This window comes from Haliotis rubra, unplaced genomic scaffold (assembly GCF_003918875.1).
Source record: "Haliotis rubra isolate DU_JTF1 unplaced genomic scaffold, ASM391887v1 Scf673, whole genome shotgun sequence".
NCBI classification, from domain to species: domain Eukaryota; kingdom Metazoa; phylum Mollusca; class Gastropoda; order Lepetellida; family Haliotidae; genus Haliotis; species Haliotis rubra.
The window spans coordinates 238,400-261,050 of record NW_025767383.1 but is presented as its reverse complement, the minus strand read 5'-3'; the positions used below and the strand labels follow the sequence as shown (position 1 = coordinate 261,050).

The 22,651-nt window shown below is 42.0% G+C and overlaps 1 protein-coding gene across 2 annotated transcripts in view; it reads left to right on the top strand.

Moving 5' to 3' along the window:
• The window catches only part of LOC124257797 (TBC1 domain family member 13-like), a 53,802-nt gene that overhangs the window by 26,037 nt on the left and 5,114 nt on the right, over positions 1-22,651 (top strand). Inside the window, exons 1-12 of one of the 2 annotated variants that reach the window (XM_046691940.1) lie at positions 1,551-1,600; positions 1,711-1,784; positions 2,847-2,893; positions 5,075-5,136; positions 8,156-8,234; positions 11,888-11,970; positions 12,483-12,642; positions 14,826-14,957; positions 15,547-15,613; positions 15,809-15,907; positions 17,146-17,289; positions 18,115-18,196. In XM_046691940.1, the coding sequence (XP_046547896.1) occupies positions 1,584-1,600; positions 1,711-1,784; positions 2,847-2,893; positions 5,075-5,136; positions 8,156-8,234; positions 11,888-11,970; positions 12,483-12,642; positions 14,826-14,957; positions 15,547-15,613; positions 15,809-15,907; positions 17,146-17,289; positions 18,115-18,196 (1,046 nt within the window). In that variant the 5' untranslated portion in view covers positions 1,551-1,583. Of the gene's footprint in view, positions 1-1,550; positions 1,601-1,710; positions 1,785-2,846; positions 2,894-5,074; positions 5,137-8,155; positions 8,235-11,887; positions 11,971-12,482; positions 12,643-14,825; positions 14,958-15,546; positions 15,614-15,808; positions 15,908-17,145; positions 17,290-18,114; positions 18,197-22,651 lie in introns of those variants that run through there. The other variant, XM_046691939.1, reaches the window with a different exon arrangement.

Below are 22,651 nucleotides of genomic sequence, written 5' to 3'. Positions count from 1 at the left end.
GATATTCATAGAAACACATAACTAGATTTATTGAAAAAAAGCCGCAATGAGCTCGGATATTCAGATCCTGAGAAAAGCTAGACTTGCTATGAATTGCAGAAAAGGTTAGTCGGAAGGGAAATTGATGTAGTTCAGCGACTGTGTGTTTCGTTTGTTACTATAATGTCTGCAGTTCTCCACCTATAAGACGGCGGTCTATAAATAATCAGGTCTTGATAAGACAATCCAGGGATTGACATCACGAGCATCGATCTACACAGTAAGGATACGATAATATACATGAACTACATTCAACAAGCCTGACCAGCCGATCCGGTTAGTCTCCCCTTGACAAATCTTGATTGCTGAAGACCAATTCTATCTTCACCGGTCAGACAGAGGCTGCCAAAACCTTTTTGATACTACGGATGCAGTGCATTGTTAAGTGGTATTCCGGACACGTTGGATGCCATTAAATACATTACGTCATTATATTAATGTTGAATTCTTTTAATGTGGAACCCGTGAAGGTCCGGGTTAGAATGAACCTTCAGTAGCCCATGGTTGTCGTAAGAGGCGACTAACGGGATCGGGTGGTCAGGCTCGCTGGCTTGGTTGACACATGTCATCGGTTCCCAATTGCACAGATCGATGCTCATGCTGTTGATCACTGGATTGTCTGGTCCAGACTCGATTATTTACAAACCGCCGCCATATAGCTGGAATATTGTTAAGTGCCACGTAAAATGAAACTCATTCACTCACTTTAATGTGGAATGGTATGACAGAAAGCTGTGTGCACGCATGCAATGTCATGTGCGGAACTTCTTTAAGTGGCATTTAGAGTGAGTGAGTGAGTGTAGTTTTACGCCGCTTTTACCAACATTCCAGCAACATCACGGCGGGGGACACCAGAAATGGGCATCACACATTGTACCCATGTGGGGAATCGAACCCGGGTCTTCGACGTGACGAGCGAACGCTATAACCTCTAGGCTACCCCACCGCCCCCGGCATTTAGAAGATGGTATGATGAATAGGAACCAATTGTATGAATTGATAACTTCTTTATTATTGCAATACATGCCAAGTTTCGGTGTAGATGCAGCTAACATCGTTATTAGCAAGTGTACGTAGGCCATGCATATTTCCCAGTGACATTTACTACAAGCGTTGTGCTAGAACTGTCCAAGAAAAATTTAGTGGTGTGCCGGATTTTTGGAGATGGGGAGTCTGTACTCTCATATTTTATAATGGCTGGTTTGGACTGAAATCATTGCCCCAGAAAAGTCTTTCTTCTAGAAATTTAATTAGTAGAGATTCAGACCTTAACTCCTCATGAACGTCATGTGAAATATATCAACCACAAACGATGATATATTCAGATATCCAGCTTGCATACATTATAAGAATACTGTATCTTGACGAAAGTCGAAATACAGATGATTTCATTGTTGTGCGTAGCCTGCTATGTGGTACATGTCATTTTGTGTGGCCAAGTGTACATGAAAGCGGTGTTAGGAGTTTGCAAATGATACTAAGGGGGGATAACCACAAAACCGGAAGCCTCTCACACGCACGCGCAACTCATGTAAACATGAAATATGGCCTACAAGGCAAGGTGAGACGAGTTTGCCGACCCGCCCCTTTTGATCATCATTTGATATAACGAAACAGTGATTTGTCATTTCACAATGTCATTCGGATGACTTTAATATATTCATTTTGCAGGATACGAGAGTTTGAAGAACTACTGAAATCGGACGAAATTGACTTCAAAAACTTGCGGAAGTTATGCTTTGCTGGTAGGATTATTTACATCACATGACTTCAAAACCATTTAATAACAGATAGCACAAAGCTTGGTGTTGTAATTTAAGTCTGTAATTTCTTCATGTACATTTAGAAGTGTTTCCAATCTAGGGTGTTGTATTTCCCACTGTATTAATCGCTATGCCAATTTACAGTGCTTCAAACTCATTATCACATTGTCAGCACTATATTTTGAACTTCACATTCGTGGGACTAGGACAAGTGATTCAGTTCAAGTGACATTGATAGCCCAAGTAAGAGGAATGTATGGCCAGGACGCCCTGTTTTCCTTAGAAATTCGGGTCATATGTTTTGGCATGTGTCAAGATCCTGGAACCCTATGAAATCTGAAACACTGAATATATTCAACAGGTACATTGGGTTCATTCTATACAATGTCAGGGGTGATACGGTCATGTTGGGGTATCCTACCCTGACCCTAACACAACAAACCAAAAGGGTCAAACAATATGCCAGATCAGTTAATGTGAGCACTGGTGGGGCACTCTAATCAGCCAGTAAACCAGTCTCACCAAATACACATGTGCTTAGCCAGAGCTCAGTATGTTCTAAGTCTTTGTTGATTACTCTTCCTGGTCCAATATCTCTTTATCATCAAACACGTCTTCATGTTTAATTCTATAGCCAAGCTTTGTGTTTGAGCTAGTATAGTGTGGGACACTATAATCAGATGGTAAACTACAGTCTTACCAAACATAGCCTGAGCCGTGAATTATACTCTTAGTCTTTGAATACATTTCCTGGTCAAATATCTCTTTATCAATCACGTCTTCATATTTGATTCTATTGCTGTGATAACTGACAGAAGGGTATTAGGCCTGTTGCTTCACAGATATAAGTTTGTATATTTTGACATGTTCCCAACGTAAACGTTTATCCATAAATTGAGTGAGGACATGGCTGTTATATTAGAAATAGTATGTGCATTACATCATGAACTTACAAGGGCTGGTGAATATTTAGAACATATGCTGTGTGTATTTTTAAAAATAGATTAACCAAATGATATGGATGTCCTTATTTATTTTATGCAGGATGTCCTTTTGAGTCAGGAAGTGGAATTCGCTCAGTATGTTGGAAGGTATGTATTACAACTAAAATTTAAAGTCACGTTGGCAATATTTCAGCCATACTGTGACTGTAACAATAGTAATTTTGTATACTGTAAGAAAACTTTAATCAGAGTATATAGAAAGTGGTGTAAAACCATACTCACTCATTACACCAAGATGTCACTTCTGAGCAAAAGAACGGGGATTGACTGGGCGCGAGTGGTCTTCAGCTCTAAGTTTCACTCTACAGAGTTGTGTCCCTTGTCCACGATCTGTTGATCCTGATGTTTCAAATATCCATGTTTTACCGAGCCACTCCAGGTTCTCCTCCCATATTTATCTGACAGGTGAAATAATTCTCAAAATAGCAGTAAACTTCACTCATTCACTCCTGTAACAGGACCACCTCCGTGGTGTAGTGGTCAAAGCGTCTGCTCAGAGAACGGAAAGTCGTGGGTTCGATCCCCGGCCACGTCATACCAAAAGACATTGAACAAATGTACTTGTTGGTCCCTGCCTTGTGCTGGGCATTAATGGGTACAACAAGGACTGGTTGGCTTGGAGTCAGTATAATGTGTCTGAGTGGGGTATTCATGCTTCACTGCGGCATGGTATCTCATTGGGCTAGCACTATAAAACCAGCTTAAGTCTGGGCTAGTACAAGCAGCCACACACAAGCATGCACATCGTCATATGATTGAAATAATCTTAAGTGTGACGTTAAACCTCATTTCACCTCAACTGTTACCAGCGTCATAGCCGGTGGTGGATTCAACACTTCAAGACTGATGGATATATAATATGAGTATGTTGACATAAATGACTATTGTCACTGTGACCTGTTAGGGATTAAAGCTTGGGCGGACATACCCATGACTGATATCATTAACGGTCCACATCATCATTGGTTAGGATGTCAATTATCCTGTCAGGTGAACAATTATTGTACAACTGCAATAGCCCAGCTCCACAAAGTGATCTCCAAATGTCTGAATCTGTTTTGAAGAATGGGATTCATAACACTTGTAACAGTGTCGTAATATTAATGGTGAAGTAATATTGGTAAATTTGTAATCAAACAATTCTCTCTCAGAGCTCCAGATAAGATTTAGCTCATGTGGGTACTGTACCCACTGTATTTTTTTGGAGTGGGTATTATGAATGTTGAGTGGGCATTTCATTTTCGGTTACCCACTGCTTTCAAATATGTGTGTATTTCAGTCATTTTACTCACCTAAGTATCGTCATTGAATGTTGTATTAAGTTACTTATTTTAGTGGTAATTTTAAAAATTGACAAGACTACATGGCGGTCAATTATTGGAAAATCATTAATTGCGGAACTGCCATTTGTCTCTTTAATGCCACTAATAACTTATACTGTATATGAAACTCTTTGCAATTTCAAACAAGCGGTTATTTGTGAATGAGATGATTGAATCTGTTAGTGACTATTAAACTTCATGATGTACTGGTGAATAAAATCTTAATGAATACTGCTGTATTATTTCTTTCCGATGGTTTCCGCGGTAATCTGTTTTGTATCAAACCATCTGTCATGTGACCAATTTCCATGGCGCTACAACACACATTACTGTTTTAGCTCAATTCGGCAATGGGATTTGGCTCATTATTTAATTATGTTTGGAAATCCATTACAGCGACAGTTAAGTGTGATCAGTCATTTTAAGATTCCGTTGATTTCTGTCTTCAAAGCGTGATGTTTATGGTAACAACTCAGGGCGAAGCGGCTCGATCTGTGAGTTTATTTCATAAATTTTTTACTGCTTTTAGGAAAGCGAAAAATAAAACCTGTCAATATAATCGTTTACAGTAAGTTTACTAAGCAGGTATGTTCTGCCTTATGTCATACCTAATCAAAACCAACTTAAATATAATGGAAATGATTTCATAAAAAGTCACTCATCCTATACTGACAGTACAACACTAGTCCTATACTAACAGTACAACTTGATAGCAATCGATGTCTTTTTCATTACGCAAGCGATTTTTATAAAAATATGTTTTAAATATTTGTTTTAAATTTTTTGCTTATCTAACATTTTAAATGCGTAATTGGTACGCAACAATTATTTTTCAATGCGTAATTTGAAATTTTCTATGCGTATTTTACCCGGATACGCAGCTTATCAGGGCCTCTGTCTCTCTCACTACCTGGATCTCATAATACCCGTGTTGCTGTGTTTACAGATTCTCCTGAATTATCTGCCCCTGAAACGGGGAGGTTGGCCAGATTTCTTGAAGAAACAAAGGTAAAGTTTTCTACGTTAATCTGTTCCAGATGTTTTACCATCACGATATAATGGCATGAATATAGAACTGGCTACCAATGTCTGAGATGTATCATGATACTTGTTTATCTACATTAGTAGTGCATTTGAATAAAATATGCAAAATAAAATCTCCCCATAACCTACTTTTTTTAGTTTCTTGCATACAGGATTTGTTTGAAACGATTAAAATCCCAATAGTGTGACAACACTGTACATAATTATAACCATTTCATCTTCAGCTTCACATTTATTATCCAATTTATGATGAAATAAAATGCTGATATTTCTTACTCAAGCGGAATATCAATGTATTTATTTCTGTCTGAGCAAAATGACAGTGTGTGTTTTCAAAGTAAGATCATGAATACCAATTCATGTAAATAAATCATGAATTTTACATTTGCCATTTCTTGTCAAATTTATCTCATCTTTATCCATCAAAGTTGAAATTGTGTGTTATGTTGCTTTACAGCTGTGCCCACTGTGAAAATATCAACAGGTCACTCAATCAGATTTGACACATTGACAAGAAATGATAGTTTTTCCATGTGTTTTCGGATCTTAATTTACTGATTGAAAGTAGGCGTTACCGTTACATGTCTCGATACAAATTTGCAGCTGTGAATTATGCATGCCACGTCTTGCTAATTACAACGTAGATGTTGTTTGTGCTTTATTTGTGTCGTTTAATGTCACTCTCGGCAATATTCTCCTTCCATTCTCGGCAATTTCCTTCCATTGTTGGTACGGGTCTCTCTCAGTTCATCTCAAAGCTAAAATAGACAAAAATGTTAACAGTGCAAGTAAAATCGCTGGGGTCAAATTTGAATGTTTATCATCAATATATGAGTGGCAAATCGTGAATCAAACTGTCAAAATTACATCTGACTCAACTCACTACTTACATTCGGTATACAACCTCCTCCCTTCAGGCCGCCGCTACAAAGTTCCAATTGTGAAACCAAGAGAGCCTGTACATCCTTTATTCCAAGTACCTCTCTTAAACAAATGTGAAGATACTTAAATTCATGAATTTATTATAAATACGTATTTGTATCTCTTTGATGTATCAACACAAATTCCTGACAAGGGAATGAAGTATTATTCTGTTCTTCTATTCTATTCCATATATATGACAGTGTTCTGTAAATAAATGAGTCTGGTCCAGACAATCCAGTGATTGACGTTGGGAGCATCAGTCTATGCAGCTGGGCCATGATGACATGCATCAACCAATATATGTGGATCTTTTGTGTGAATGTGATGTGTGACCGACTAGGGCAGCACATTAGCACATACTAATTCAGAGATGCCAACCCTTACGCTTTAGGCCTAATTATTATGATTTTGACCATTAAATTACGCCATTACACTTAATCTGTGACAATTACGCTTTTCTACTCGTTTTAGGAAAATCAATAAAGTGGATAAATTGTCTCAGGGAAGTGTTTCATAACGCACAGGTGCAGGGGTGCAGAAATGGCCTTGCACCGATAGGAATCGCTTACTCTTAGCATCGCACTCATTCCAATTAACTTGCAAGGAATTAAAGAATTTTGAGTCGCATGACCAACAATTTTCGATGTATGGAGCTTCATAATGTTTGGTCACATGTGTTTCTGCCTAGAATCCTCCTTTCCTGAAAACTTGTACCATGTTGAAGTGATCGGCAGACAAGTATTACACTTTTTAGGTCCAAAATAGGGTTGGCATCTCTGCTAATTGGAAGCCATCCAAAACAGCACATTAGGAAGAATTATTAAAAAAATGTCTTCCCACCAGATTAAGAATACCCAATGGAGTAGAAATATATTAAGTATCTAAGGAAAAATATCTGTATCCAATGTGAATGATAATTAGTAGAGGCTGTAACATGTACATGAGATGGCTCCCTCTGATAATGTGGATGAATATTTGATGACCTGGAGCCATATATATAAACAGGGATGTTTTTGATACATTGCTCATGTATTAGTTGTAGACGTTATAGTGAGTGAGTGAGTTTAGGTTTACGCCGCACTCAGCAATATTCCAGCTATATGGCGGCGGTCTGTAAATAATCGAGTCTGGACCAGACAATCCAGTGATCAGCAGCATGAGCATCGATCTGTGCAATTGGGAACCGATGACATGTGTCAACCAAGTCAGCGAGCCTGACCACCCGATCCCGTTAGTCGCCTCTTACGACAAGCATGGGTTACTGAACGTTCATTCCAACCCGGACCTTCACGGGTTGAAGATGTTATAGAAATTCATGTGATGTCTGAAATATATTTTCCATGCAACCCTGACCATCTCCATGGTGTATTGGGTTCGATCCCTGGTCATACCAAAAGACGTTAAAATATGGTACTTGTTGTTCTGAGCCTGGCGCTTGGCATTAATGGGTACAACAAGGACTGGTCGGCTCAGAGTCAGTATAATGTGTCTGAGTGGGTTATTCATGCTTCGACCGCCTCCGTGGTGTAGTGGTTAGACCGTCCGCCCGGAGAGCGGAAGGTCGCGGGTTCGATCCCGACTGTGTCATACCAAAAGACGTTAAAATATGGTACTTGTTGGTCCCTGCCTGGCACTCGGCATTATTGGGTACAACAAGGACTGGTCGGCTCGGAGTCAGTATAATGTGTCTGAGTGGGGTATTCATGCTTCACTGCGGCATGGTATCTCGGTGGGCTAGCACTTTAAAACCAGCTTCAGTCTGGGCTAGTACAAGCAGCCGCACATTGACATACACACGCATGTACGTCGTCATATGAGCGAAATATTCTTATTGTGACGTTAAACCCCAATTCACCTCACGTCACCATGCAATCTTGTAGTTTATATGATACCACGACAAGCAACCATTAAAAATATGTGTAAAAATGTAAATACATAGGTACATGCTCTGTTTTTAAACAGTTTTATATGGTCATAATTCTTATTTCATGAGTCCTTTAATTAATTTGAAGACTGTTTGCGTAGTGTGTGTTACCCAGACTGTGTTGTTCCATTACAGAGCTCTATATCGGCAGTTTGTACAGGAGATGATCATTGATCCGGGCAGGAAGGCTAATGCTGGTGTTCACGAGGATCACGTGAGTGGGGCGTTATCCAGGAACTGTAGTCCCATTTTTATAAAACAGTTAAACTTATAACATGTGCAGTGTTGTAAACTCCCGAAAATTTCGGCCAGACAACTGGTCTGGTAACTATCAAAAGTTACCAGACCGGCTGGAAAGTTACCAGTCCAGAATTTTCAGGATTAACAGTGATTTTGAAGCCTATAAAAATCAGTAGGACAAATGTCCTGAGTGGGTGTCTGGCGATAGGCCATTGATCTAAAGCTCTTTTTGACATTTTTTAAAATCCCAATGGCATCATATAACTAAATTGTTAATGACATTTAATGTTGCAACTTGGATTCTAGATATACAGCAAAATTAAAAGATCTAATCCCACTGTTGATAAATATGAAATTTATTTTTCTAACATTTTTCAAATAATACAACTACAACTTAAATAAATTGAGTTTTTAATGAACATGCAAGCATTTATAATGTCCAGAAATATCACAAAAGAAGCAAAAACTATGACGATTTCTTTCTATTTGTGACTTGTCATAACATCCCCGTGCCTTTTTCTTTTATATTTTCATTTTTACGTAATCAGAAAATTATTAAAAGCCACTGATATCGGGAAATAGGCGACCATACATATTATTTAAGAAATCTTTAAAGGTCACATGCAACGTAAAACACAACTTTGCAGATTCTGATACCTTTCGGTATGGACTTACTGAAACAAAGCGTCAAAAATGCAAATTCAACTTATAAAGTTGAAAAATAACGCAATGAAAAAAAACGCGCGAAATCGGAGAGCAAACGTTTCACTAATTTTCCCCAGACTTTTCTGGGGAATACGGGTTTCAACAGCTGGGCTGCGCTCATAGCATGTGCGCAGTGAAATAGGTTCGCGCAACTTGGAAGCGGGCTGTCTGGTGAATAATTGGTGAAGGCTTTGGTGTGAGCTATTTTCATAATGTTTTGTTGATATCTCACAGGCGCGAGCTTTTTATATGTTATGACAGTAAATAAACTGTTTATATAATTTCATTTGTCTATTTCACCACACGTTCTTCTTACCGAGTCACTTTCTCAGTTAGATACTTAAAAGCAATGTCATTATTTAGCGTTGACACAATTTCTAACTGTGATATAGATATGTAAGCTGTCACAGACAAAACTCAATGTCTTGTTTTATTGACACCTGTGTGTCTGCCTGCCTGTCTGCTAATGACAATATTCAATACACAACTGCGATCACTGACCACATGCAATTTGAACTTAACACCAATCAGGCTATACACCATAAACAAAAGCGCATTGATTTATGGCCCGAGTTCAGTCTCTGTCACATTATGTAATTACACAGACAGGCAGGTGTGATACTTGAACACATGACATGTTATGATGTCTGTTGATTGCAAAATGTTATACACAAAATGAGCATGTATTTACAAAACCCAACATCTCTATATATACACACACAATGAGCCGTGAAGGCAGCATCAGCTAATGAACCAGCCGTTACACTTGAGTGCACACCCACCCGCTCTGACTGGGTTCGGTATCCCGGCTGTTTCGTTTCGAGGGAGGTAAACCCAAGTACAAAATATTGCACTTTTGATTTGCGATTGTACGCTTATAATTTTGTTTATTTGTTTTTTCATAATCAGCAATGCATATTATATGTCATGAAGAGGTGATAATTGTGTTTTAATTATGTTTGAATTTTTGGTTGCATGTGACCTTTAAGATTTCTTAAATAATATGTATGGTCGCCTATTTCCCGATATAGATTTCTTAAATAATATGTATGGTCGCCTATTTCCCCGATATCAGTGGCCGCTCGGTAACATGACACAACAACGGAAAATACCTCCGTTTTCGAAGCTTCGTATGAATAACATGCGAGGCGAATCGTTTGATGGCGGGTATCGTTCGAAAGCTCTGAACATCAACAAAATCACTATACCCTAGCTGAGAGTATTTGGATAAAGATTGGTTTCTAATGACGCTTTTTCGCCACAGTCTGCTATAAGAGTCGTGATTGGTCAAAATCAGACACGTGACATGAGGCAGCCAATCATATTACGGCAATGGATACTGTCCTCGTAAACGAAAATGTTTATATTTAGACGAAAGTTTTGGGTAAAATAATGCTATTCGGAACATATTAAGCACAAAATTGCTATGTATACGTAAATTATGGAACTTATTGGACGTTTCGTGCTAGGTTATGACCTGTGACAAAAATGCTTCATGCATGATCGTACAAAAAGATGGAAATAGTAGTTTTCTATGTACGTTTGACAACTTTTATGAATGCTATTGTTGATTTTATTCATTAGTTTATTCAATTTATTTAATGATTTCCTTGAAACATTGTTACATGCAGGTGGGGTCGGGAAAGACCGTTTCTGATTGTCCAATGCTTAAAATAGCAGCCAATCGCGCAATCCATTACATGTACATTTGGTAGCTTAGTGTGATAAAAATGGATGCGTAAATACATACACGCCGCGGAAACATGATCAAGATTTCGTGGTTAGTTTTTGATGAATTCGTAAATGATAATGTTCGTAATTTATTAGGTCCAATATGTGAAAATAACATCGAAATTATCGATCGGCACAATAACACGTTTTTATATGTTTTTAGTCATTATATACATTACAAAATTACGCTGATTCAACAGCCAGACCATCGGGCGTGCAACTTTTTAAAACTGACCGTCCGGTCGCAAAACAGACCGTCCCGGACGGTCGGGCAGGCGGGAGTTTGCAACGCTGAACATGTGCTATATTTGGGATTACCAGAGCTCCAGATAAGATTTAGCTCATGTGGGTACTGTACGAACTGTACAATTATTTTTCAATGTGTAATTGGAATTTTTCTATGCGTATTTTACCCGGATACGCAGCTTATCTGGGCCTGGAGTAACTATCTGGGCCTCAGTAAAGTACATATTCTGTTACTTTTGTTAGATTGAGTCCCTTCCGGTATTACCGCCATATAGCTGGAATATTGCTGAGTTCGGCACAAAAAACAAACAAACAAAACAAACCCATTTGGGATTCGAACCCACACTCTCCGAGTTAGACTGCCACCACAGTATAGTGGAGAGATGAGGCGTCCGGCAGAGGGGAGTGTCTGTGGCTTGATCACTGTCTGTGGCATACCGAAAGATTTTTAAAAGATGGTACTTTTTGTTACCCTGTCCCCTACGTGATTCAGGGGGGATTGAACAGTGACTGGTTGACTTTGAGTCAGTATACTGTGTCTGAATGGGGTATCCATGTTATACTGCAGCATGTTAACTGTCATCGGGCAAGCTCTATAAAGCCAGCATTTGTCTGGACTAGAACTACCAGCCCGTTTCCCATATGCCATGCCAAAGAGTTAAATGAAAAACAAGTGTTTTGCTTTTATCCTTTTTGAGACATTTGGAAATTAGATATTTCACATTATTAGAAACATTGTTTTCTAAGAAACTGAAGCTTTCTGATAAAATTATTTTTGTCCGTAGTTGAAGACTGTTTTAATATTTTTGGGGGCATTTTTTACCCTAGGATTGTTTGAAAAAATGTCTTAGATTTTTGAAACTTCGTCTTGTAAACATAGACTGAGTCCAGTTTGAAGGAAATCCGGGAGCAACAGCAATGTCAGGTCTGCTTATGTTTATTCAGCCCCTGAACCCGAACCCTGACAGTTCCTGGCAGGCCATCTTCAAGGACAACGACATGCTAGTGCAGATTGACAAGGACTGCAGGTATGACGAGATCTACCATTCAACAGGACCCTTGCAAGGGGCATTGTTGAAAACTCTAGTTATACTAACCTGAAATTCTAATAATGTTAGTTAATACACAAAGAAAACATTACATAACTGGGTTTATGCTTTCCTCCAGGTATTTATGTCCTATATAATCAAAGTGAGTGAGTATGGTTTTACACCGCTTTTAGCAATATTCCAGCAATGTCACGGCAGGGTAAACCAGAAATGGGCTTCACACATTGTATCCATGTGGGGAATCAAACCCAGGTCTTCGGTGTGACGAGTGAATACTTGAACCTCTTGGCTACCCCACTGCTCTCTATATAATCAGAACCTTTCCCAAACTCAGACCGCCAGACCACCGTTTAATTAATATGGGTTTGAGCCTTGAGAATTAACTCACCAGTCTGTGATCAATGCTAACACTTTGTACAAAACTGTTTTAAAAAATTGATAAATTGATTAAGACGTCCATGTTTGCGACTAATTTGATATATATTTTTCAGACGCCTGTGCCCTGATTTATTCTTCTTCCAACGAGCGACAGACTACCCCCATGAGGACATCGTCAACTGTGATTCCAACATCGAGACACTGCGGAAGAGAGTTGAACAGTGTGTGCTACACTCCGAAACAGTCTCCAGGAACAGACTTGGCATCACGAATGTAAGTGTGCATAGCTCATAACAAGGAGGGGCAGAGGGGTAGCCTAGTGGTTAAAGCATTCGCTCGCCATGCCAAAGACCCGGGTTTGATTCCCCACATGGGTACAATGTCTTAAGCCAATTATTGGTGTTCCTTGCTAAAAGTGGTGAAAAGACATAGTCTCTCACACATAACAAGGACACATTGGGGTTACCTGGAGTAGGGGTGGCCAAACATAGTGACCTCTAAGGTTACCAGGAATAGGGGTGGCCAAACATAGCGACCTCTAAGGTTACCCGGAGTAGGGGTGGCCGAACATAGTGACCTCTAAGGTTACCCGGAGTAGGGGTGGCCAAACATAGTGACCTCTAAGCTTACCCGGAGTAGAGGTGGCCAAACATAGTGACCTCTAAGGTTACCAGGAGTAGGGGTGGCCAAACATAGTGACCTCTAAGGTTACCAGGAGTAGGGGTGGCCAAACATAGTGACCTCTAAGGTTACCAGGAGTAGGGGTGGCCAAACATAGTGACCTCTAAGGTTACCCGGAGTAGGGGTGGCCAAACATAGTGACCTCTAAGGTTACCAGGAGTAGGGGTGGCCAAACATAGTGACCTCTAAGGTTACCAGGAGTAGGGGTGGCCAAACATAGTGACCTCTAAGGTTACCCGGAGTAGGGGTGGCCAAACATAGTGACCTCTAAGGTTACCAGGAGTAGGGTGGCCAAACATAGTGACCTCTAAGGTTACCAGGAGTAGGGGTGGCCAAACATAGTGACCTCTAAGGTTACCCGGAGTAGGGGTGGCCAAACATAGTGACCTCTAAGGTTACCAGGAGTTGGGGTGGCCAAACATAGTGACCTCTAAGGTTACCAGGAGTTGGGGTGGCCAAACATAGTGACCTCTAAGGTTACCCGGAGTAGGGGTGGCCAAACATAGTGACCTCTAAGGTTACCAGGAGTTGGGGTGGCCAAACATAGTGACCTCTAAGGTTACCAGGAGTAGGGATGGCCAAACATAGTGACCTCTAAGGTTACCAGGAGTAGGGGTGGCCAAACATAGTGACCTCTAAGGTTACCAGGAGTTTGGGTGGCCAAACATAGTGACCTCTAAGGTTACCAGGAGTTGGGGTGGCCAAACATAGTGACCTCTAAGGTTACCAGGAGTTGGGGTGGCCAAACATAGTGACCTCTAAGGTTACCCGGAGTTGGGGTGGCCAAACATAGTGACCTCTAAGGTTACCCGGAGTTGGGGTGGTCAAACATAGTAACCTCTAAGGTTACCCGAAGTTAGCGTGGCCAAACATAGTGACCTCTAAGGTTACCAGGAGTTGGGGTGGCCAAACATAGTGACCTCTAAGGTTACCAGGAGTTGGGGTGGCCAAACATAGTGACCTCTAAGGTTACCAGGAGTAGGGGTGGCCGAACATAGTGACCTCTAAGGTTACCAGGAGTAGGGATGGCCAAACATAGTGACCTCTAAGGTTACCAGGAGTTGGGGTGGCCAAACATAGTGACCTCTAAGGTTACCAGGAGTTGGGGTGGCCAAACATAGTGACCTCTAAGGTTACCCGGAGTAGGGGTGGCCAAACATAGTGACCTCTAAGGTTACCCGGAGTTGGGGTGGCCAAACATAGTGACCTCTAAGGTTACCAGGAGTTGGGGTGGCCAAACATAGTGACCTCTAAGGTTACCCGGAGTTGGGGTGGCCAAACTTAGTGACCTCCAAGGTTCCCAGGAGTAGCGGTGGCCAAACTTAGTGACCTCCAAGGCTCCCAGGAGTAGCGGTGGCCAAACTTAGTGACCTCCAAGGTTCCCAGGAGTAGCGGTGGCCAAACTTAGTGACCTCCAAGGTTACAAGGAGTAGGGGTGGCCAAACATAGTGACCTCTAAGGTTCCCAGGATTAGGGGTGGCCAAACATAGTGACCTCCAAGGTTCCCAGGAGTAGCGGTGGCCAAACATAGTGACCTCTAAGGTTCCCAGGAGTAGCGGTGGCCAAACATAGTGACCTCCAAGGTTCCCAGGAGTAGCGGTGGCCAAACAAAGCGACCTCTAAGGTTCCCAGGAGTTTGGGTGGCCAAAGATGGTGACCTCCTAGGTTCCCAGGAGTATGGTTGGTTTGACTTTTTTGTTAAGATGATGTACATTGTGATGAAAACTGACAGACATAATGACCACTTTTCGCATCTTTTCATTTTCCATCTGCAGATGATGTCAAGTCGGAGGAAGTCGAGCGAGGAGTACGCGGCACTGCCCGAGGGCCAGGAGGCACACTGGGAGGTGGTAGAGAGGATCCTCTTCATATATGCAAAACTTAACCCTGGACTGAAATACGTGCAGGTACTAGCTCCTGTCTCTGATATATCTAGCCCAGTATGTGTAGACGACTGTGTGATAAGATTGCATTGTTTGTAAAAGTGTCATGCTAATACCAGATTTCATGTCATGTAAAACAAGGTTGCATACTAGATAAAGTACTGTTAACCCATCACAGGGTAGCCTTGTGGTTAAAGCGTTTACTTGTCAGAGGCTCCGGTTTGATTAGCCAGAATCTCTTCTTTGGGTACAAGAATTGAAGCTGCAATTATACAAACAGCGATGTAAAACCATTCTTGTTAGATCTGGGTTAGAATTGATCTTTAGCAACCCATGCTTGTCGTAAGAGGCGACTAACGGGATCGGGTGGTCAGGCTCGCTGACTTGGTTGACACATGTCATCGGTTCCCAATTGTGTAGGTTGATGTTCATGATCTTAATCACTGGATTTTCTGGTCCAGACTTGATTATTTACAGACAGCCACCATATTGCTGAGTGCGGTGTTGAACAACAAATAAACAAATAAACATTCTTGTTTGCTTAACATGCACAAACATGTTGGAGGAGCTACCTCCCCTTTCTATTCACAAATGTTGGCTATTTGCTTTGCAGGGCATGAATGAAATACTCGGTCCAATCTACTACACCTTTGCTTCTGATCCTGATGTTGATTGTCGAGGTGAGAACAAACAGACGTTTATCTGGAGATTAATGGAAGATGAAAATTATACTTGTCCCCAAATGTCTGGTGCAGCCATGCTTAATTCCATCTCCAACCCCAGGTTACCTTTTCCATGCTCTTGTACTCTTGGAGTGAGCATTCTGGGTAGGAATACAGGTATACAGTTATTGTTTGTTATTCTTATGTTTTCAGAATATGCGGAAGCAGACTCCTTCTTTTGTTTCACAAATCTCATGGCCGAGATTCGGGACAACTTCATTAAAACACTGGATGACTCTCAGTGTGGGATAGGTAAATGTTTTTGAAATAGTGTGCAATCCACAAAGAAGATTTAGTACTAAGATCATTTTAACAAACAATCAAACAAACAAACACTGTAGGACATGTTTTGTATTACCAGTTGAATTACCAAGTGAATCTTTATTTCTTTATTATTATCATGATGATGGTTATGTTTTCGAGAATATGAGCTCCTGTGAACCTGTTTGTTTAATGCAGTTTGCAAATGTTCTTTAAGAAGCAGGTGAACTACAGAACCCTATTGCTCTGTATTGTGATTGTGTGCAGTTAACACCAAATTTATCAGTGTATAAAACAGCCCGTCCCGTCCTTGACGGTCTATTTTTGTGAAGGACAGTCTATTAAATAAGTAAGGCCGTCCTTTGGTCGGAGGAAATATTTGAAAAAATAAACTTAACTTGGTTTGAACTTTGTCTTATCTATTATTTTTTCATTGTTTTAGTTTTTGGGACTGGCTGTGTTTGTTCGGGACTGGTCACTGTTTTGGACAGCCAGTCCTTGGACAGGCCATATTTCAAAACTATTTTATACACTGAATTTATTATGATCAAAGTTCAGAATATGAGTCCCTCAGGGCCCTTGTTGTTTGATCTTTTTTGCTAATATTCTTAGACCTCATCTCTCCGATCTACACATTCGCTTCTTATCCTGATGTTGATCAGGGAATTACATGATGCGAATTCCTGCGTCCTACCCGCATAAAAATTGACAATGGACACAACAAAATTTATTAGCGCATCCACAGGGACACAGAAAAAGTCAAAATACTTTTTGTAAAAATTCCAAACAACTAACAATAGGTTATCAATGAGTTTGCTGTAGCTGGGTTATTGTATCACATGCAGTTTAATTACTGTAATAATTAAGTGATGATCATGATACACAATACAATAACCGTATTAATAATAATATCTAAGTGTCTGGGACTCCCATTTTGCTGTCCAGGACCCCTGAAAATTAAGAGTACCAAGGACCCTCATATACAGGACTCAAGGTAAATCCCTGAATATTGTCGAGATGAGAACAAACAGATGTTTCATGGAAGAGATTAATGGAAGATGAAAATCATACTGGTCCTCAAGCCTGCATGTCTGGTGTTGCCATGTGTAATTCCATCCCCAGCCCCAGGTTACCATTTCCATGGTCTGAGGGTGAGCTGTCTTTTCGTGTTAGTGTGTGTAAGTTATAGTTCATCTTTATGACTGCATCTTACATTTTTCTGTGTGCAGGTAACTTGATGATGAAGCTGTACAACTACCTGCAGGTCAAGGACCCAGCTCTGTGGCACCTGCTGAAGGAACAAGATCTTAAACCCCAGTACTACGCCTTCCGCTGGCTCACTCTACTGCTGTCTCAGGAGTTCCCTCTTCCAGGTGGGTACAGCACCCCAGGAGACCCATCAATGTGTCTCATTGTCAGTCGAGAGTTGACTTTCATGGAGGGAATTCTCTCCCTGATGTTCTGTGTGTATTAGTACCTTGTAACATAGCAAATTAGTTAACAATTGTTCATGGACAGTGTCTTGACATAATCTCACTTCTCAGTTCTTGCATAGTTGTGTAAGAATTTCGGGTGTCGTCTCAGGACGCCGACCTTTCGATTTTCCACTAGTCTCAGGATGCCGACCTGCGGTTTCCTTTGAAGGTTAGGTTCTGGTTAGGTGTAATTAGGGTTGCGGATAATCTACTCTAGATGTTTTGATGAGGTGAACTCGTTGCACTAGGTGAACATATTGCAATGGAACGCAATGGAACCATCACAACTGGGCCAAGAACCAACAACCACCTGGAAAGGTGGCATTCACGTCTGAAGAGATACGTCGGCAAGGCTCACCCAAACATCTTCAAGATTGTGCCTGAACCGAATTTCGCCCCTAGAAATGGTTCTGAACCATTTCCTTGCATAGTCTTATGAGAATATTACCGCTAGAAATGTTTTTAACCAGATGTTTGGGTTGCAAACTAGTTGTTTTGAGTAGTCTTGCGAAAATATCACCCCTCAGAACAGTTGTGAACCAGTACTTTTGGTAGTTGTGTGAATATCCCACATCTAAGGCTCACTGTATCATGGCTGAAGTATCATGTTATGTATCAATATGTGAGGTAATCATACGGCAATGCTAGTGTATCGACCAGGGCTTACACATTGTTCCAAGACATGCGCGCTACATTCCAATCTCATCAAGACATTTCTTTCAGATGTGTTACGGATATGGGACTCTCTATTTGCTGATGCCAGTCGCTTCGAGTTCCTCATCCATGTATCCTGTGCAATGCTCATGTAAGTGAATCCTTAAAACATTTCTCACTCTTTGTACAATTACAGATTTCATGTCCAAAATTAATTTAGTTTGAAAAGTCAAATGTTCTGGATTTTTCATATGTGACTAGGTTTTTTTCTATAAAGCGGTGACCGCCTCCGTGGTGTAGTGGTTAGAGCGTCCGTCCGGAGAGCAGAAGGTCGTGGGTTCAATCCCCGACCGCATCATACCAAAAGACGTTAAAATACTGTACTTGTTGGTCCCTGCCTGGCGCTCGGCATTAATGGGTACAACAAGGTCTGGTTGGCTCGGGAGTCAGTATAATGTGTCTGAGTTGGGTATCCATGCTTCACTGCGGCATGGTATCTCAGTGGGCTAGCACTATAAAACCAGCTTAAGTCTGGGCTAGTACAAGCAGCCGCACATACATACACACACACACACACATGCAAGTCGTCATATGAGCGAAATATTCTCAAGCACGATGTTAAATCTAAATTTTTCCTTATCCTGACTCATGCTCTTTTGCTTGTCCCCTTCCTCTTGCGAACATAGTGGAACACTTGTATCTCCTTAATTGAAGCTCCCTTCAATGTAAAATCACTAATTGGTACTCACCCACGAGTTACCTCCCCTGCCGTAAGCGCGGGAACAGGTGTCGCCACCCTCTGGCCTCATGCTTCACTCTCTCCTTCTTCGCCCAGTGAGCAGGATGTGAGAGCGCCTGTGTCTCCTTACACACTATATCCTTTGGTTTTTCTTAGTTAGTTACCTTTTATAGTTTACTATAAAGGTATAGCTAGTATCCTTCAGTTATTTGCGTTAATAATTAATCGTATTTCTACTGTTTATTCCACGTGAGTTAAGTGATTGTTCAGCTAGTTTTACATTGATGAAAAACTGTACTATTTGTAGATTACGTTTTCGCTGCGGATCCGCATGTGGTATGCCCTAGTTGTACTACGCCTTGTGCGTTTGACTCATCGTTGCAGTTACTGCATAAATTTAACCAATTCTGCCTTTGATAAATACCATCTTTGCGTCTTGAGGCGTGTTGCAGATAGGTCACGCCAAACTAGGTGTAGACATGGCCGATACGTCCGGATTGCCCATCCAGTCAACTGCTGTCGAAGTGATCCCTCCCGTCTGGTGTTCTGCTTGAGACCCCATCGGAAGAGGGGCGTGGGATGCAGTCCGTCACCTCTAAGAAGCGACCGGCCTCTCCAGACATCCAGTCATCGCATGAGACAAAGTCCAAGAGGGCCTCAACGTCTTCTCAACGCAGACTTCGTACCCCAGGGCAGCGTCTTCCTCCAAAGGAAATCTCACGAAGTCATCGAGAACTTTCTCAGACGAGATCGTTCCAGCAGCAGAATTGGGCCTCTACGATGACCAGCCGATCATCATACCCGACATACGCCACAAGAAGCGACCAGTGACAGCGACAGTGGCGTCAGCAGAGATCAACAAGCAGCCTGATGCCTCTACACTGATGTCAGACGAGATCGCTGAGGGCCCCACCGCTAACACAGCAGAAAGGGCACCATCTACTACGTCGCGAGATCATCCCAAACGATCTTATGAAACAGATCATGATTATGATGGAAGGCCACTATAGACTGGAGAAGCAGCCATCCCAGGGTCCGAAAGCCAGCTGAAGCTCCAACGTGGACAGCACCCCAGGGCACCATCTCTGTCAACGTAGCAGCCACGACAATGCAGCCTTCGCGAAGGAAGTCACAGACCACCTCGACGAAGGACCCAGATGTACAGCCTTCGCGAAGGCCTTCGCGAAGGCGGAAGAATCATCACCTTCTTCGGTCATACTCAGATATGGAATCTGATCACCAGACCACACGCAAGCCTTCGCGAAGGTCATATCATCGCTCCCCAGGACCGGTTAGCGATGCCTGGCGCCGCTGGCGCGTTCGGGCGGACACCTGAACCCAGATCGTCTTCATCTAAAAGATCAGCAAGGGACTACACAAGAGCTTCATGGCTATCAGTCCCTCATAGATCGCCAAGAAGGTCAACCTATCGATATAGATCACCAAGACGATCACCTCGCCGATCACCACGCCGATCACCGCATGGCGGGTCTGCACATAAGCCTACAATTAGATCTCCACAAGCGTGCCAAGCGATATAGAGATAGAGCCACACAGCCCTACATCAGAAGAGCAACAACCTCTTATCTATGATGATGGAATGGAAGATGATGGAGGAATTATTTTCTCAGATGCAGAGATAAGATATTGGATGGTCAATAATCTAGATCTCTCATCACCTTCCAAGAGTGGCAATAAGGCAGCGAGACTTATCTGATGAAAGAAGATGACGCAGATGCTATTACACTACCCCAATCGACCCGATTGGCGGCGTACCTCAGAACCTAGATACAGCATTTAACAAAGCCACAAAGGTTCAGGCGCCACATCTGCCAAATTTCAGCCAAGAAGTTCTCTCCACGCATAATATGGAACCCTTCTTCAAAGCGCAAGACATCGATGAGAACTATAAGCTGATCTCCGATGCCAAGAACAAGTACTACAAGATTGATGATCGGAAATTGGTTCAGATAGAAACCATGACGCAGGCGATGTTCTTCGGTCTAAATAGATCTAGAACAATAAATGAGACACTTATCTCCAGATTTCGAACACGACCTCTGAAGATGACAGAATGATTTACTCGCCCTACTGATGCAAAAAGAAGGACCAGCAGTTTTTAACAGATCATCTGGCGTCTGTCTCAGCAGCACTGACCTTAGCTCGTCGTCAAGGCCTCCTAGCTTCCTGCAACTGGGGTGAGAACTTTACAGCTCCACTATATACAGCCCCGTGGTCTTCCCCATCCATATTTGACGGAGGAATAGACACAGTCTCCAAAGAAGTCACCAAGGATTCTAGAGAAGTCCTGATGATTAAATCGATGGACACGCTAGCCAGTGTCATTCGACAGACTTCACAAAGATACTCAGGGAGATCTAAATTCACGGGCCTACAAAGAGCTAGAGACAGGAAGATTGCCAGTTCCAGGGGAAGAGTTTCTTTTCGTCGCCCATATGGCAACTATAGAGGAGGGTCAGGACGAGGCAGGACACCCAGAGGTTCCCGCAACTATAAACGCTGAAAGACAGGTTCGGAACGACTGGAGTCTTCCACCCCCAGCCGTTCCAGTACAACCGTCACAAGTGGGTGGACGTCTTCAACTACACTGGGAAAACTGGGGAATACTTCAAGACACCTATGTCTCCAACATTCTTCAACGCTGATTTCGTGTATCCCACTACAGGCCAAGCCTCCACTAACAGTCAACCCTCACAAGTTCGAGGTAGAGGCACAACAACTACTAAAGTTAAGAGAGGCGGTTACATTACTCCTAACCAAGCAGGCCATAGAAGTAATAGAGCAAGGAAACATCGAACCAGGTTTCTACTCCCCAGTTTTCCTAGTACCCAAGAAGAACTCCAAGGAGAAATACAGACTCATTTACAACATGAGCTTCTTCAACAAGACTTACTTAAACAAACCACCCAGGTTCACTATGCTACATCTACCGCAGCTTCGACAGATGATTAAGCCCCATGGACTACATGGGCAGTATAGATCTACAAGATGCTTATCTGCACATCCCAATACATCCCTATCCAGGAAATACCTTCGGTTTACGCGCTAGACGGGTTACATTACCAGTGGAAAGTACTCCCATTCGAATAGCATCAGCCCCATGGTTATTCACGAGGATAACGAAACCGATTGTTATCTATCTACATCGTCAAAGGGCTACGCGAGTCGCGTTCTTCCTCGACGACGGGATACAAGTAGATCAAGATCCACAGCATCTCAAACTACAGTTAAACTACATCATAAAGCTACTAACACAGCTGGGATGGTTAGTAAACTTACACAAGTCGGACCTAGTACCATCGCAAGATCTGCAATTCCTAGGAATCCGATTTATCACCAATCTCAACCGTATAGTCGCATTGCCAGAAGACCGTTGGCTCAAGATCCAACAGATCATTCCACCAGCTCTACTGTCACGCTACCACTTCGACAATGGCAGAGCTTACTAGGTCTTCTAACATCAGCCCAAGACTTGACAGTCATAGGCAGATTACAGTTACGTCCGTTACAGGTCTTCGCCAATACACATCTCGACGACCTACAACCATTCAGTCTACCGATACATCTCAGACCTCATCTATTATGGTGGACAAAGAAATCGAATGTCTGCGAAGGGATTTGTTTAGCAGAGCAGGAATTCAAGACCCATCTATATGTAGATCGCGATAAGCTCCAAGGTTGGGGAGCTCATCTCTCCAACCGGACGGCATCAGGGTTATGGACTCAGCTAGAAAGCAAACTCCACATAAACGCATTAGAGATGAAAGCTGTAATCAACGCCATAAGACATTGGAGCAACATTCTACAGAATGCGCACCTGATGATACATACCGACAACTCGACAGT